The 16,378-nt window shown below is 37.6% G+C and overlaps 1 protein-coding gene across 1 annotated transcript; it reads right to left on the bottom strand.

The window, feature by feature from the left end:
- Positions 1–540: 540 nt before the first annotated feature.
- On the bottom strand, positions 541–9,571 carry LOC145771277 (spastin-like). Its single transcript, XM_082583020.1, has 12 exons — positions 9,475–9,571; positions 8,775–8,951; positions 8,355–8,423; positions 7,898–8,028; positions 7,310–7,434; positions 6,362–6,465; positions 5,338–5,474; positions 5,110–5,185; positions 4,109–4,280; positions 3,550–3,743; positions 3,219–3,259; positions 541–2,029 (listed from the first exon to the last, which is right to left on the bottom strand). The coding sequence occupies exons 1-12, from the start codon at positions 9,569–9,571 to the stop codon at positions 1,904–1,906; spliced, it is 1,449 nt and encodes a 482-aa protein (XP_082439146.1). The 3' UTR covers positions 541–1,903.
- Positions 9,572–16,378: the final 6,807 nt, after the last annotated feature.

The following is a 16,378-nucleotide window of genomic DNA, read 5'->3' as shown; positions in this document are numbered from 1 at the left end:
TGTCCTGACATAAGACTTCATTTTGACCAAGTTTGGTCCATGTACCTTATGGGGTGGAATAAACCTTCCGAGGGGGTCACATTAAGGGAAGTCACTTTGAAGGCATCTTACATCACCTTTCCACCCGAAAATATTGTTAGATTTGATATTTTTGTGATGTCCTGACATAAGACTTCGTTTTGACCAACTTTGGTCCATGTACCTTATGGGGTGAAATTAACCCCCTGGGGGGTCACTTTGAGGGGAGTCTTACATCACCCTTCCACTCGAAAATATTGTTAGATTTGATATTTTTGTGATGTCCTGACATAGAACTTCGTTTTCACCAAGTTTGGTCCATGTACCTTATGGGGTGAAATTAACCCCCTTTTTGGGCTTTTTAGGGGGCTCTAGGGTCCAGATCCACCCGGTGCGGTCAATCTTCCATACTTTTTGTGAGTGACATGGTTGACCCCAGTAACTTCAAGGGCTCAAACCTTTTGTACCTTATGGGGTGAAATCTTCTGTCGTAGGCTCTCGGTCTAAAAAGGTAACCGTCGGTCGAAGGAGTGTGCCACAAGATCGCATTATTATTTACCTACGCGTCAATCACAGACTGCAAGGCAAAATATATCCTTAAGCTGGTTGTTCAAAAACACGTAGAAAGGTAGGCGGAGTTGCTAAAGGAAAAGCAGCCAAAAGAAAGAAACTGGCCATCCTCAGTATCGGAAACTCCCCCGATGCTTCTGTCAAGTATGGGAACTAATTCTTTTAGTCACTTTTATTGAAACAATATAGACTTTCTAAAAATAGAAGTGAAAAGATATATAGATCAAAAATATAGTTCTACTGTAAAAGAAAGATCTGCGCCGAAGGTTTTCGAAACACATCGGGCGTAACAAAAATACATAATCGCAAAAAAACAAATAAATAAAAACGAAAGTACAGGTTGGGCATAATTGGGTGTCCAAGAAAAGTTGATTCAACGAAACGTTTTTTTTTTTGATAGGTTTTGCTTTTAAAAAGCCAAACGTGGCCTCTACTATTTCATGATCACAAACTTATTAAAAAAAAAATAAAGTCAATCCCAGCAAGCTTGGTCGATGGTTCAGTCCAAATCCAGCGGTTTTGTTGACGAAATGTAATTAAGCACAACATGATTATATGAAATACGATGACAGTGTCGGTATTTTTCGTGAGGTTTGCTTTCAGATATTCTAGAATCACCCAGTCGAAGCAAAAGCAACAAAATCAAGCACAGTGACGTAGTAGTAGTGACGTCAACCGGGGATATGGCTTAACCATTACCGAAGAGACTGATTCATGCAAATATGAGCACAAACAAATTGTATAAACACAACTCCGGAATACATTATTTGTAAAATCTGCAACAATTAAATCTTAACGGAATCTATTACAAAAGACACACAGCATTTCAAACATATACAAAATTATCACACCAAGTGAAGGACAGTAGTACATCGCCAAATCTGCAATACAGTAGTAAATCCAATACAAGAAGTAATATTAACAGAATCAGAAAAATGCTATTAGCATAAAGCCTTTCTATTCACAGATTGGCAATAGTATGTACAACAGCGCTTGCCATCACCAAGCAAAAAGATCAACCAACTTACGATACAGACATACTTTTTTTAAGAGGGACATCACAAAAGTGATCAGACGATGCGAAATGCACTTGATAAGACAAAGAAAAACACCAAGAAAAGTGCGGTATATCACTTCTCAGGCAAATCGTCGGCTACAAATAGTGCAATTTCATCATCTGATGCCAAGTAACAAACGGACCAAACATCACAATCGATAGGCGTGGCAATGCACCGTATTTGGGAACCAGCAAGTATCAAGACAACGTACAACTTTGAAGAACATGATCGCAGCGCAAACTATCAATGCAGTGACGTCACGCATCAGTGACGTCACCGTGTTTTTTGTTCCACCCTTCGTAGATTTTCAATAATTCCAAGGATACACTTGGACGTATTTTTTTCAACGACTGCTCGAAATCTTGCATAGAAATGTTTCGCATCTGAAAAAGAGTTGCAATTGCCAGATTGTAGCTCATGTTAAACCCATGACAAAAAAAAATTTACTTCCCTTTTGTTTGCTAACAAATAATATCTAGATCAGATGTGTGAAACGGCCCGTCCCATAATTTCATGCCCTACATGACTCTCAGAATAAAACAAAAATACCAAAGAGGACTGTAATCTGCACCGTCGACCCCACTTGAAATAAAGACCTAAGAAAAAAATGTGTCGGTTGGTTGGTTTTGAATCTTTACCCTCGGACTGACAAAGCCTTGATAGGTTATTCCTGGTAGTTTCGCATACTTATGTAGACAGTAGAGGCTCTTGATGCAGGGCCGGTTACCGAGATTGGCAGAGTGAAGTTTTTCAATTGTTGAAGTCTTGTTGCCGGGGAATTATTCCATTCACCAGGCGCCGCTGAATGGAGAGCAGTCCTGAAATGCGTTGCTCAAGCGCACATCCCGAGAGCCGAACCAGCGCCGTGTGATCTTCAGCCGGGCGCGTAACCAATGAGCTAACGGAGCGGACAACTAAAGATAGAGTCGGTTAGGGAAGCGATCAATAACTTGCAAAGAATTTTAGATAGCTAACACAGTGGTAGATAAGTCTTTCAACGGTCCACATCAAGCGAATGTAAATTTTTCGCGTTCGGTGATATATTGCGCTCAATCCTGCGACATAAGAAAGTTTTTTCCTCAATTTTGCACCGATAGCAGCAGCTGTGTGAATTTACTTGAGGGGCAAAATAGATTGAGAGTTATCAATGCTAAATTCAGAAGTCCTCTTATTGATTGATCTGATTTCATTGATCGTTAGCTCTGTACACAAATTTTGTTTGTAAGTTGCAAGAGTAAAAGCAATTTCTCACCATATAAGAAAAAATACTAATTTGAACAGAAAATAACCTGAAGAAAATGTTATGATAGGTAAAAGCGTGTGTGACATGTAGAGCATTAAATTCTGTTTTGGACTGCAAGAATCAACTACCTTCATATGATAGTGACCCTGAGTTAGTTCTGAAAACAGTGATGCCAGCCGCATCCACATTTAATATTTTGCATTTGGTCCACCAGTAAAAAATATTGAACATGCCTGACCGAGATGAACAAAAGGATTATTATGAGAAAAGATCGAGGCTCAACTGCAGTGACACCTTGTCCATACCATTAGTTTAATTTGTGTACCAACCTTTTTTGCATCTATGGAAGCAAACAAGTTCTTTGGAATTTCTGAAAAAATAAATAATCAAAATTTTCAATCACAAACGAACAGCAAAGAACAACTCCCGCAACACAATATAAACGCAAAAGCACGACAATTTTGTAAAAAGCAGCTTAATACAGAAAGCAAAAATCTGCAGCACGGACAAGTGGCAATTCTTAGTTAGCATAACACCTACGGACAGCAAAATTTTAGACCTCAGAATTAATATGACTTATCGCATTATTCAACTGTACACAAAAATCAACAGAGTCACTAGGCATAAGGTACTGCAAGAAGTCAAGTCATATCAAGTCACCTCTGATTGGTCCCATCGCCGCGTCTTTGGTGAGGTCAGTCAAGTCACTGTAAGAGTAATTATCGCATTTATTCGACAATTTCTTTATTTCCAGCTGACTCAAAGGCTGGTCAAGTTTGGACAGTAGAAGATCGAACAAGCCCTCTCTCGTGCTAGTGTCGGGTAATCGAACATAGATTCTCTTTGGAAATCGCCTAAAAAGAAAAAAAATTCCCAAATCAATAATTAATTGTAGTATTTCGCTGAATAGAAGAGATAAAGCCCACGTACGAAAACGAGTTAAGGATTGCCTGCGTTAGAAACATATAGGACAGCCTCACGAAAGAGAAAGACAGAGCGACTGGAAATGAAAAACAAAATCAGCTTTTATTGTCCTATGTTAGGATTATGGTTTCACAAACGATGCTTTCTTTCGCGTTGTGAAACGTAGCCTACCAAAGCTCTATCTAGGTGCAGCAAATATTAATCGACAGGCTGAAGATACCGAAAAAGAAATTAATGAACCACGGTCACCACCTTCATAGCGATGATGACAATAAATATATTGAAATATTCCCACCTAAGGGCAGCGTCGTCTAGTTCGTGTGGTCGGTTGGTGGCGCCCATAATCAATATTCTGTCATTGGGATCTGAACCCACTCCATCAAACTGAAGGAAGAATTCATTTTGCAATCTCCTTGCCGAGTCGTTCTCTCCTTCCTGCCGGGTTCGTAAAAGGGAGTCAATTTCATCTGAAACATCACCATTACGTTAGTCATAGACATAGTCGGCTTAACGCAATTTAAATGCGGTACCAATCTTTACGAGTAAATTAGTAATTACTATGTTCTTCAAAGTAATCGGAAAAATTGTCTTTCAGATTCTTACAACAGAATAATTGTACTAACAACAGAATTACAGAAACATTTTTGTTAATCATTACGCTGAATTAACAGTTGCACGTTGTGCAATGCACTGTAAAGGATAGTGCTGAGTCTGCAACTGCGTCTAGAGCTAAAGAATTTAAGACTTACAGTTAAACCATTCTGCTTCATCAAAATGTACTTTCAAAAACTGCTGCTAACTGAGTGTTTAGCGAGTTTAGTACCTTTGCGGAATGGCCCGTTTCGGTGAGTCCGATTCGGTTAGTCCGATTCGGTGAGTCCGATCCCTTAACGGTTTTTTTTTTCAATTTTTTTTTTAAGTTATCGGGTACCGTAGTCTAATTATCATTGCCGTTTTAGGGTTAGGGGTTAAGGTTAGGGGTTAGAAGGTAGGAACTCACCGAATCGGACTCACCGAATAGTAGCAGACCCAGCGGGTTTAGTACCTTTGAGAGAAAATTTAATTAATCTTACAACACCGCAAACAGATACTGTGAGAATAGACAATGAATAAATGAGGTTGAATAAGTATAACACTATTCAAATAAGACGGAAAAAAATACAAGCATAGATTTTAAATTCAAACGTTTCCTGAAAAGCTTTATGCCATAAACAGAAAAATAATTTGGTACATAAAAAGCGCCTTTTATCTGTTTGTGATTATTGTGACCAATAACCTGAAAACTTATCCACTCACCAATGAACACGATACTTGGTTGCACTTCTCTTGCAACGGCAAATAAAGCTTTCACCATTTTCTCGCCTTCGCCAACCTGCAGCAACATTAGTTTGCATAACTATTCATTGAATTAAATATTTTAACAAACCTGTACAGTACATCGGCACCAACTGTGCCATCACTGCGATCCTGATTTACTGCACATCGACAAAAATCGTGTCATAAAAGTGCAATATAAAGTCTTACCCATTTAGATGTGAGAGTGGCCGCACTTATATTGAAGAAGACAGACTTTGCCTCACTTGCAACAGCCTTTGCAAGCATAGTCTTGCCGTTCCCCGGTGGACCAAACAACAGAAGACCTTTTGCTGGCGTTCTTAGACCTTTAAATAAAAATAGTGTCTTAATATGTTTTAAGATGATAAAAAATTCATGATTGACAAATGGGTATTAGTGACAAGTAAGAAATTGTGTTCCAAATATAAAAATAGTACCAAAAATTGCAGCAAAATAAGTGTTGAATAATCTCCATAACTCGGAACAGCGCATATATAATATCACGCATTACATTTTCTGATTTCTTAATCTGAAGTTGCGTGACAGGATCGACTAGAAATTCGGGCATATAGCTGATTGGGAAAGTCAATCGCAGCAACGTTTACGTCACAAAATATCAGATACATTGTCCACCGGAAAGTTCAGTTGGTTAGCGCGTGGCTTCGTAAACGAAGAAGCTTCACAATCAAGCGGCGCAGGTTCGACACTTAGACTGTGCGCTCGAGTAACGCGTTCTATTCTAAGGACTACTTTCCACCCAGCGCCACCTAATGGGTGGAATAATTCCCAGGCAACAACACTTCAACAATCGAAAAACTTCACTCTGTCAATCTCGGTAACCGGCCCTGCGTCAAAAGCCTCTACAAGTATGCGAAACTATCAGGAATAACCAATCAAGGCTTTGTCAGTCCGAGGATAAAGATGCAAAACCAAACCAAACATTAAGTAGTTTTGAATATGCTATTATCGTGAGCCGCACAAAAGCTGTAGGTTGTAGGTAGCACAAGGGCAGTAGGTTGCCCACTGCTACTTTAAATAGTAAAAATACACATTTCATCATAGATTTCCATACATTTATTCTATGTCACGTAGGCTACACCTGGGTGGATTACATATGATGGTAGACCTGACACTATAATATTAATAGCAACCATTGGAGTTTATCCATCATGGTGGTGCAATTTTAGCGCCACATCAAATGTCTTGCCATTACCTGAAAACAAATCGGGTCTTAGAGCGGGTAAAATGACAATTTCCTCCAACGCTTCTTTGGCTGACTGTTGTCCAGCTATGTCTGAAAACTTGACATTATTCTCCCTGCAAACCATTCCAATGAAATTAAGTCCGATGAAACGAAAGTATTTGCATAATTGCACTGACGAATCATTCCAATAAACCAAGGATTCATAGTATAGGGATCGCCAACTCGGCTGGATATCTGACAAGCGGAGTGTAAAAGTGTTGCCAGATACTTTTTAAATTTTTGAAAAAAACTATTTTTTTGGCATTTTTAAAAAGTAGTGGCTGCCCAAAGCTTGTCCATTTAAAACTAACCTGAAGTTTAAAGTTGCACAAGATTGAGAAAGTAGTTTGTAGTTGTTTTACTTTGCAATAAGAATGTGAATTTATGCATAAAATTTAAATAAAACTTTGAAAGAGAGGTTAAATTTGCAAAAAATGTAATAGTTTGATAAGTGAATAATAAAATTGCTTTAGATTAGTTTTAAAATAGTTATTTACGGGACAGTTTTGGGCGACTACCACTTTAAAAATGCCAAAATAATATTTTTTCTAAAAATTTAAAAAATATCTGGCAACACTTTTACACTCCACTTGTCAGATATCCAGCCGAGTTAGCGATCCCTATACTATGAATTCCTGCAATAAACAATAGTAAATGTTTGTAATATTATAACTAGATTCATAATCAAAAGGTTCTCAAATGATACGATACCTACATAATGTCAATAGTGGCAAACGAGGAAAACTCTACTACAACTGTGTTTCATTTGTCATGCAAACAAAACAACATGTAACTGACAACTACCATGCATAAAACAATATAGTGGTAAATACAAAATAGACAATAAAACATATTTAACATAGAAATTTTTATGTTCAATTTCTTTCTGAAAAAACTCCTGGTATCTATTAGATGTACCCTTGCTCTGCAGCTGTATCCAAAATTTTCATGGTGAGGTCGGTGGGGACAGACTTGAGCCTCTTCGATGTCAACTTTGATCCCACAAGATGTTTTTCATTTGTGGGAGGCTCCATACCATGAAACTAAAAAAATGGTAATCAATCATCTAGTAGCACTATAACCAAAAACTTCGTTACAGAGTATAATAATGTTTGTTTTTATATAGCGCTGTATACAATATCCATCGTAGAATGCGTTGCTCCTCAGCGCTTTACAAAGCAGACAGTGTCAATGCAGCCGTATAGAGGCGCAACTGAGTACATTATTGCCCGAATCCTTTCCATTGTTCAGTGCCAAGCAGGAATTAGATTCAGTACCATTTTTTAAAAGTCTTTGGTATGACCCGACGCCGACAGGGTATCGAACCCATGCTTACCGATTTAGAGGCGGTCTCACTAACCATCGAGCCGGCATAAGTATGAGTCAGATTAAAAAATTGGTTACACTTACAGTACATTTGTAAAACCAGAAACGATATGTTCAGTTAGTTATCGTCTAAAGTTAAACACCAACATCTAGTTATACCAAATAGAATAGATTACGAACCTTTTTGGCAGGAATGGCTAAAGGAGATTTATGTGGTGTAGAAGGTGCTGGAACTTTACTGGAAGTTTTTGGAGGGATTGAAATTTTAGTAGAAACTGTTTTGTCAACTAACTTAGATGGCATGGAAGAAGCTAAAAATATGATCACACATTATTAAAAAACAATACACAATAAGAAACGACTAAGAATTGTCAATAAAAGACAAAATAAGTTTTATTTGCATGCCAATGGGCATACTACATGTTAAAGCACAATTCAAAAAAAGGTACTGTATGATACAGAACATAAAAGCAAAAATGTTCAACTGAACCAATCTGACTGCAAAAGCTTCACTTGCTTTGAAGCAATCAATAATCAAGCAACATTGAATCTATCTCACATAGTAACAAGTAGCAACTCTAACATCATATATTCTAATCAGTCAGTGCATGCATTTTAATATTTGAAACAAGATCACCTGCAGAACCCGGACTTAACCTAGTTTCCGAATCTTCTTTTCTTCTGTTTACAGCTTCATCATCAGATTCTGAACAGCAAATTAATGTCTATAACTGCATTTGCTAAAATCCTACACAACGCAGAAATTTTATAATTTGTATATACATAAAGCAATGAGTAACCACTTTAAAGACTTTTTGTTTCTCATCACAACATAATTGAGTGGTTTCCACTAAACACAAGCGTTGCGTTGCCTAGCATGCCACCAACAAACAAAAGCCGTCACATACAACTTGCATTTGATGCAGCATTAATCAAATGAGCATTAGAACTGAGGAAATAGCCTTAACTTGCACCAACTATTTTTAGGTGAACAATCCAAACATCACAAACATATGAGTATTGAGTAACAGTATAATAATGAAATTTTACTAATTACTTAAATTCTTTTGTCGTTCTTTTGTCATTTCAAGATTTCTTAACATCTTTGTTTGAAGTCTTTGCATTTTTTCTTTATCTTCAGTTGACACACCCATTGTAGACACATTAATCCCTTTTTCCAAATGAGAAATACCTTTTGTGTACAGCCGTATTGCATTTACAGCTGTTTCTTCACCTAAAGCATGACAGAACACCATACATAAATTTTATTTATAAAATATTATTGATAACTACATTGAAAAAATTACCGTACTTCAAATATCTCATACCTGAATGAGAACCTTTTGAAAATCTTTATTTCAGAATAAAAAGACAGTTGAGGTTATTTTAACTCAGGCTATCTCATTTTTTGAAGTAGCTTAGCAGTGTGCTTAGTATTGAGCACTGTTTTTAACGGAATGGCCCGATTCGGTGAGTCCGATTCGGTGAGTCCGATTCGGTGAGTCCGATCCCTTAACGGGGGATTTTTTCAATTTTTTTTTTTAATTATCGGGTACCGTGGCCTAATTATCATTGCCGTTTTAGGGTTAGGGGTTAGGAGTTAGGGTTAGGGGTTAGAGGTTAGGAACTCACCGAATCAGACTCACCGAATCGGACTCACCGAATAGTAGCAGACCCGTTTTTAAGGTATCATACTGTTACCAACACCATACATTATATAAATGTAGATATGTCTTCACATTGCAAATAGGTATTACCTTGTTTGTTCTCTTCCAACTGTAGTGCTTTGGAAATATTCTCAAATGCTTCTTTATGGTATGCCTTCACTCGATCATATGGTGATGTGCAATTCATGATTGCAAATAACAGGAAAATTTAAAGTATATATGCTTTATTGCTTTCTAAAAAAATATATTTCAATTGTTGTTATGGTAAGATAAACTGGCACTGACAGGTTACATTAAATAAAAAGATATTGCTATTTATTTATTCTATGCACAGTAAAGTTCAAATACAGACATTGTCCTCAGGTTATCACCACCACTATCATGCTCGGGATGTTTCTGCATTAACTGCAGCTGTGGTTTGCAACCTATTTCGTCCCCAGATTTCATCCCCTGAAAAGACCGAGAAAAAAATACAACAGAACTGAAGTCGCTGATTGGAGTTGTCGTAAAGATAACAAAATTTTTCCCTTGAAAAGATCGAGGGAAAAATACAGAAGCGCGGAAGTCGCTGATCAGAGTTGCCATTGCTTGAGTTCCCAAAACAGTTGACCACACTAAGTAGGCTATCTTGAAATAATGTTATAATAGAACTTTGATAAAATGAACCTCACTTTCGGATTAGGGTTATCGAATTAAGATTGTAGCCTCTCCATTACAAATGATCACGAGCTGCCACACTCGAATGATCTATTCACTTCCAACTAACATTTCTAGACAAAATTACAAAGAAAAAGTCACACTTCTTTTGTGGTGGCCCATAAAAATTCAATAATTAATTCAAGGGAAAAGTTTTTGAAATGTTTGCAGAATTCCGATCAGCGACACCGGCTTTGTTTTATCTTTTCAGGGGACGAAATCGGGGGACGAAGTGTTCAGGGAACGAAATAGGTTTGTATCCGCAGCTGTGTATAGGCGGACTACTAGCAACTAGCAGGATAGGCAAAGGATAGGCAAATAGGCAAGACTACTAGCAGGACTACCAGTGGCGTAGCCAGGAATTTTGAAAGGGGAGGGTTTTGTCGGCCGACGGGCGCAGCCCGACGGCGTTTTTGCCAAAGATGTCACCCAGCGGCGGTGGGTCTGGGGGGCCTCCCACAGAAAATTTTGAAAAATTACTTTGAATTTGGGGCATTCTGAGAGCATTTTCAACAAAAATGTGGGTATAAATATTCCTGTAAAATGGTGCTGTCCGGTGGCATAGCAAAAGGATAAGATCATGTTTTCTTAGGCATTTTTTGGTAATAAAGTTCAGTCTCTATGTTATTTGTTGCTAATTCCTGGCTGAGTTTTATTTGAATGTTTGGTATTGGCAAACCTCGCTCTTTTAATGCAGTTATGTTTAAAATTAGGCAAACTTTGTTTTAGAGACATACGGTAGGGGAACGTTCAAATATTACGTAACGCCTTCGAGGGGGAGGGGGGGTTATGCAAAGCGTTACGTTAGCGTCACATCGGGGGGGAAGGGGTTCAAGCAAAACGTTACGTAACGCTTTCGAGTACGGAATGGTAGTTTTTGTGCTGAATTCGTAGTGAAAAAGCGTTACGTTGGCGTTACGTGGGGGAGGGGGGGGTCAAAAATTCGGAAAAAAAAGCGTTACGCAATATTTGAACGTTCCCTAGAGACTGAAAGCATCATTCTTAATATCGTGATGTCACACGCGTGCCAAAGGGGGGGATTGTAACCCCCAAACCTCCCCCCCCTGGCTACGCCGCTGCTAGCAACGGCGCCACTACAGTGTCAAGCGCATTATAACGTTCGTGATTCTACATTTTTCTAGACCTCTGCTATGTTTGGCATTTATTGTTTTTCATTGTAATGGTCAGAAATAAAAACAAACTGAAACGCTTGGGCAAAATACAAGTTTACAACACCTTGAAGCAGCCAAGTCAGATTATTCTACTTACTAGCCTACCGGTACGGTACCTCAACAACTTGAATTATACTTACAAAATACGAGAATGGCCCATATGAACACAAACGTTCTGAATTTGGCTGAATACATATCCAAATGTTTGCAATTCAATAGCGGTAATGTTCTTGTGATCAACTCACATGACAGCACTCGTGACCACCAAGCACTGTAAGCACTTAAAAGCAGTGCCTACCGGCTACTATTGAAATGTGGTGCAATATTTTACATAGTAACAATGATAACCTGCAACACCACCAGTGGTAAAGAACTTGTGAGTTCTGGTAACCTCGCAGATTGGCAACTGTCAAATCAAATACAGTATAACCAGAGAAACGATCAGAAAAAAAAGCAAGTGTGCAAAAAACAATAATATTAAATAAAAATCCAACTATAATATAACGAAACAGCGCAACCCAAAGCTACTTGATAACTCTCGGTGCAAACGACAAAACTGGAGTTCAAGTATCTTTTTATTAGGTGACCATGTTGATGTGGTGAATCAAAATTCAACTTTCTTTTGCAGGAATACTTTATGGTTTAATTATGAAGAAATTCATTTGATCTACTGGTGCACAATATGACAATGAAAATATTTCGAAGGTTTCTTTCTGTGATGGGTTTCACATTAACATTTTAGAAATTATTGAAACATAGAAACAACCGCAACCATTGCGGTGCTTTGTCTTTACAATTTTGTTAATTTAGGTTAAAATCAACAAAGTAGCGTAATTTCATCTTGCGAATTGTAACTTTCTTAGACATGGACCAAACTGTTGTAAGTATCATAATAACTTTTATGAAATGTGTCCCTTGAAAATTACAAATTATGCTACTAAATCCATGGATTTTTTTATTAATTAAAAAAGAGCCAAAATGGAAAAGTTCTGATAGTATTCATTCACAAACCATAAAAGGTTCCTTTTTCAATTTTATAATAATTTCTTGTTCGCGAAAAGTATTTTTATTGTTTGCATGAGTTCGTGTGAAAGCACTTTTATTAATATTCAACACAATGTTGCCAGATTAGATTTTTTAACAAATTTGAGAAATTTATTTGTAATTGGCGGTGAAGAGAAACCATAATCAGAAAATATTTTTTATAAAAGGACTATTTCATTCAAAACTACAACACGCAATTGATGTAAAAAAAATTAGGTTTTGCATGCCAGATAACTAAAAGTGTAATTTTGGAAAAATTAGACAACTTTTTCTGAGGAAATGCCTCAACAAGCATCTGGCAGAACTGTTTTCAGTAACCAAGGAAGCTGGAGAAAGCGCTGCAGCTCAGCTGCTTCTGGGACATGCTTTAGTTTGAAGGCCTAATTTTGTGCTTTTTTGGTTAAGTTACAAAGCGTGAATGTAAAGTTAGTATTTGATTTTGCCAATTTATTTTGTGTGAAAATCTGTTGTTAATGTTAATTAGTAAAATCAATGCTGGTGTTTTAGCCTTAGGCCTAACTAGTGGTACGGTACACTAGTATATTATTTAAAACTCTGGAGCAGGTCTTGGTTATCTTAAATTAAATAAGCATAAATGTATTTGTATATTTTTCATAATCCGTTAATAAAGACTACCTACCGTACTTCTAATATTTTACCTTTATTTTAACTGTGCAGTCCACCAAATAACAATTTTGGGAGCTGGTATACAAGTCCCCCCTTGGCAACTCATGACAAAGAGGAATTGACCAAAACATGTGGATTGAAGTGTGTGAACAGTAAAGCAAAGGTAAAGTAGTTTCACCCTATACGTTTGGTTGAGTCCTGTCTTTGCCATGAGTTATGTACCAATGGGGGGGGGGGGGACTTGTATACCAGCTCCCAATTTTGTTGTAATTTAAATTACCTATAAAGTTTGGAAGCTCGGATAGCTCAGTTGGTTAAGCCTGACTTTATGAACAAAGAAGCTTCAAAATCAGGTGGTGCTGTTTCGACTCTTGGGGTATGTGCTTGAACACCACATTCTAAGGACTGTTCTCCATTCAGCGGCACCTAATGGATGGAATAATTCCCTAACAACAACACTTCAACAATCAGAAACTTCATTCTGTCAATCTTGGTAACTGGAGCTGCGTTGGTGCTTTAAAGTCTCTACAAGTATGCGAAACTACAAGGATTAAGCTTTCAAGAAGATTTCCCAGTACAAAGATAAAAATTTTAATCAATCAGGTTATATTCACAATTTTAAGTACTATGTTTTTATTGCTTTTTTATCTTGGGACAGGGGAGAAAAGCTCTTTCTTTAATCCTGGCCATTTTGCACACTCATGGAGAAGTTGATCCACTATTAAAAATCCAGTCACTGAGATAGACAGAGAGAAGCTAAAGTGTCAATGTGTCGCAATTATTCTAGGTATTAGGTGTTGGGTCTGCTACTATTCGGTGAGTCCGATTTGGTGAGTCCGATTCGGTGAGTTCCTAACCTCTAACCCCTAACTCCTAACCCCTAACCCTAAAACGGCAATGATAATTAGGCCACGGTACCCGATAATTAAAAAAAAAAATTGAAAAAATCCCCCGTTAAGGGATCAAACTCACCGAATCGGACTCACCGAATCAGACTCACCGAATCGGGCCATTCCGTTAGGTGTTTATGAAATGGAAAGTATCCTTACAATGTATTTATTAAGTCCACACCACAAGAATTTAATTGGCTAAGCTCTGCTTGATCTTACCACAGCTTTGTTCACATAATCACTTAACCAACTGGGATATTGGGTCATGGTTGGAGAAATTGATTTGGATAAGTTAAAAGCAAATGAGCATAAGTGAAATGAAGAATGACTTAATGATAAAACCATATTTTGGTAAGGAGAATTTTGCCCGGTTGCTGGTAATTTGACACATGAGGAGCATCATTTGGCAGCAATTTTAGTATTGAGTACCTGTATTATTGACATGTTTTTTGCAAATTAAGAGAGCATGGAATGTGGTTACTTTATGCTCTGTGTTGTAGAGGTGTGCTGAGATTCTTTCCTTTACTACTAAAATAATGATTATCTAGCGTAGCAACTGACTAGTAAACCACATAGTGGTTTCATTATATGCACTGGCTGTATTTTCATGGTCTACAGAGCTTGCTTATTGTTTTGTTTTTTTTTCAACAACAAAGAAAAGCTGCCTTTAATAACCTCCCAACTCATTAGGCCTACTTTCTGTGTCAACTTGTATACTGTAGACCAGGGGTGGGCAACTTCTCCAGTCGACGAGCCTGTTATGGGAAAATAAAGTACTTGGTGGGCCGGATTCATGAATCGCTACATTAATCGCGTATTTATCTATCTAGACAAGGAATAAATCGTATTTGATGTAATGCAAACTTTCAGTTTAAAGCATACATAGAGACAAAAACAGTATTTAATGAATTTATTAACAATTAACGTATTAGCTGCTGAAGTTAATGAGACATCTGCGGTCGATAAAAGTTGTCAACAAGCTCTTTGAACTTTGGCTGCATGTCGGACGTAGAAACCCTCAGTAAAGACTGCACGTGAACATCAGTGAGATTGGATCGCAGCTTTGAGCATCCAATCTTTGTTAAATTCGCGACACTCCTTTTCAACTTTACATTTCTTGGCAAAATCCATGGGAAAATATTTATTGTAAATTCAAAATCTAATTTCAACTGAAAACAAAGAATCAAAAAACACAAAGAACTAAAGAATAACCAACAATTACTATTATTTGTATACGTTCCCGGTTTAATTATTACACTAATCAGCCTAATTTCACTTTAATCGATTTTTCCGTATTGAAGCAAGGCCTGAGACTAAAGGAGATTCTTATAAGAGACAAAGAAAAAGGATGAAAGGGTCCGTTTATGACGGAACATAACATGCTTGTCACTTGACTAAAAACTGAAAACAAAGAATCAAAGAACACAAAGAACTAAAGAATAACTAACAGTCACTATTATTTGACGTAGTAAGCAAGTAGTGGGGGATTGTGGCAAAGTGTGGACACAGGCCACATTATCATGTAAAGACCGGACACTGTCTGCGGGGCGCTCAAAATCCCGTCGCGGGCCGGGTCCAGCCCACGGGCTGCTCAAAATCCCATCGCGGGCCAGGTCCAGCCCACATGCCGTATGTTGCCCGCCCCTGCTGTAGACAGTAGCTCAACCATGGTGTCTGTGTGTGATCTTCCAAGGAACGTCTGTTTGACACAAAGCTTTTCCTGTTTTATTGGTTTCCTGTTTGGGGTCTGCTACTATTTGGCGAGTCCGATTCGGCTAATCCGATTTGGCGAGTTCCCTATTCGGCGAGAGCCTTTTTCAGCGAGTGCCCTATTCGGCGAGTTTTTGAAATTTTATTTTTGAAAGGGAATTATCGGGTACCGTAGCCTAATTATAATTGCCGTTTTTACATCGTTAAACGTTGTCATCGTTGTTTTTATTTTTGATCATCATATCAAAAACAATACACGTCAACATAGCAAAGGTAGAAGCGACAAAACGCGAACGTTAAAACGTGCTTGAATTCGTCATGTCATGTCAGTTGTTTTTATTTTTGATCATGATATCAAAAACAATTCACGTCAACACAGCAAAGGTGTAGAAAAAGGTAGAAGCGACAAAACGCGAACGTTAAAACGTGCTATAAAAAAAAAAAAAATGATTGGTTGTGACCGAAGTAAGTTATTGAGTTGAAAGAAATTTGGCACGGTCGCAACACCTTCAGAAAAATTTAAGAAATGAAGGGAAAATAAAAAAAAGAAAATGTTACAAAAAAAATCATGTTTAATGTCTATAAGTTAGTACTTTTGAATAGTTAAAATGATTAGTTTGGATCAACAAATGTGTGGCCTACAGCTTGGATTGAAAGGAAATTATTGGGTACCGTAGCCTAGTTATCCCAACCAGCAGAAATTGCCGTTTTTACATTGTTTTAACGTCGTTAAACGTTGAAATCGTGTAGAAAAGAGAACTTTGCTGACTAGGATACGTTGAAACTGGGAAACATTCACAGAAGCCCTTCGATTTGTTCCAAGAACCCATTTAGCCAAACAGTTCATTTGTACAT

This window comes from Aplidium turbinatum, chromosome 1 (assembly GCF_918807975.1).
Source record: "Aplidium turbinatum chromosome 1, kaAplTurb1.1, whole genome shotgun sequence".
NCBI classification, from domain to species: domain Eukaryota; kingdom Metazoa; phylum Chordata; class Ascidiacea; order Aplousobranchia; family Polyclinidae; genus Aplidium; species Aplidium turbinatum.
Note: the sequence above shows the minus strand (reverse complement) of the source record. Positions and strands in the feature narration are given on the sequence as shown.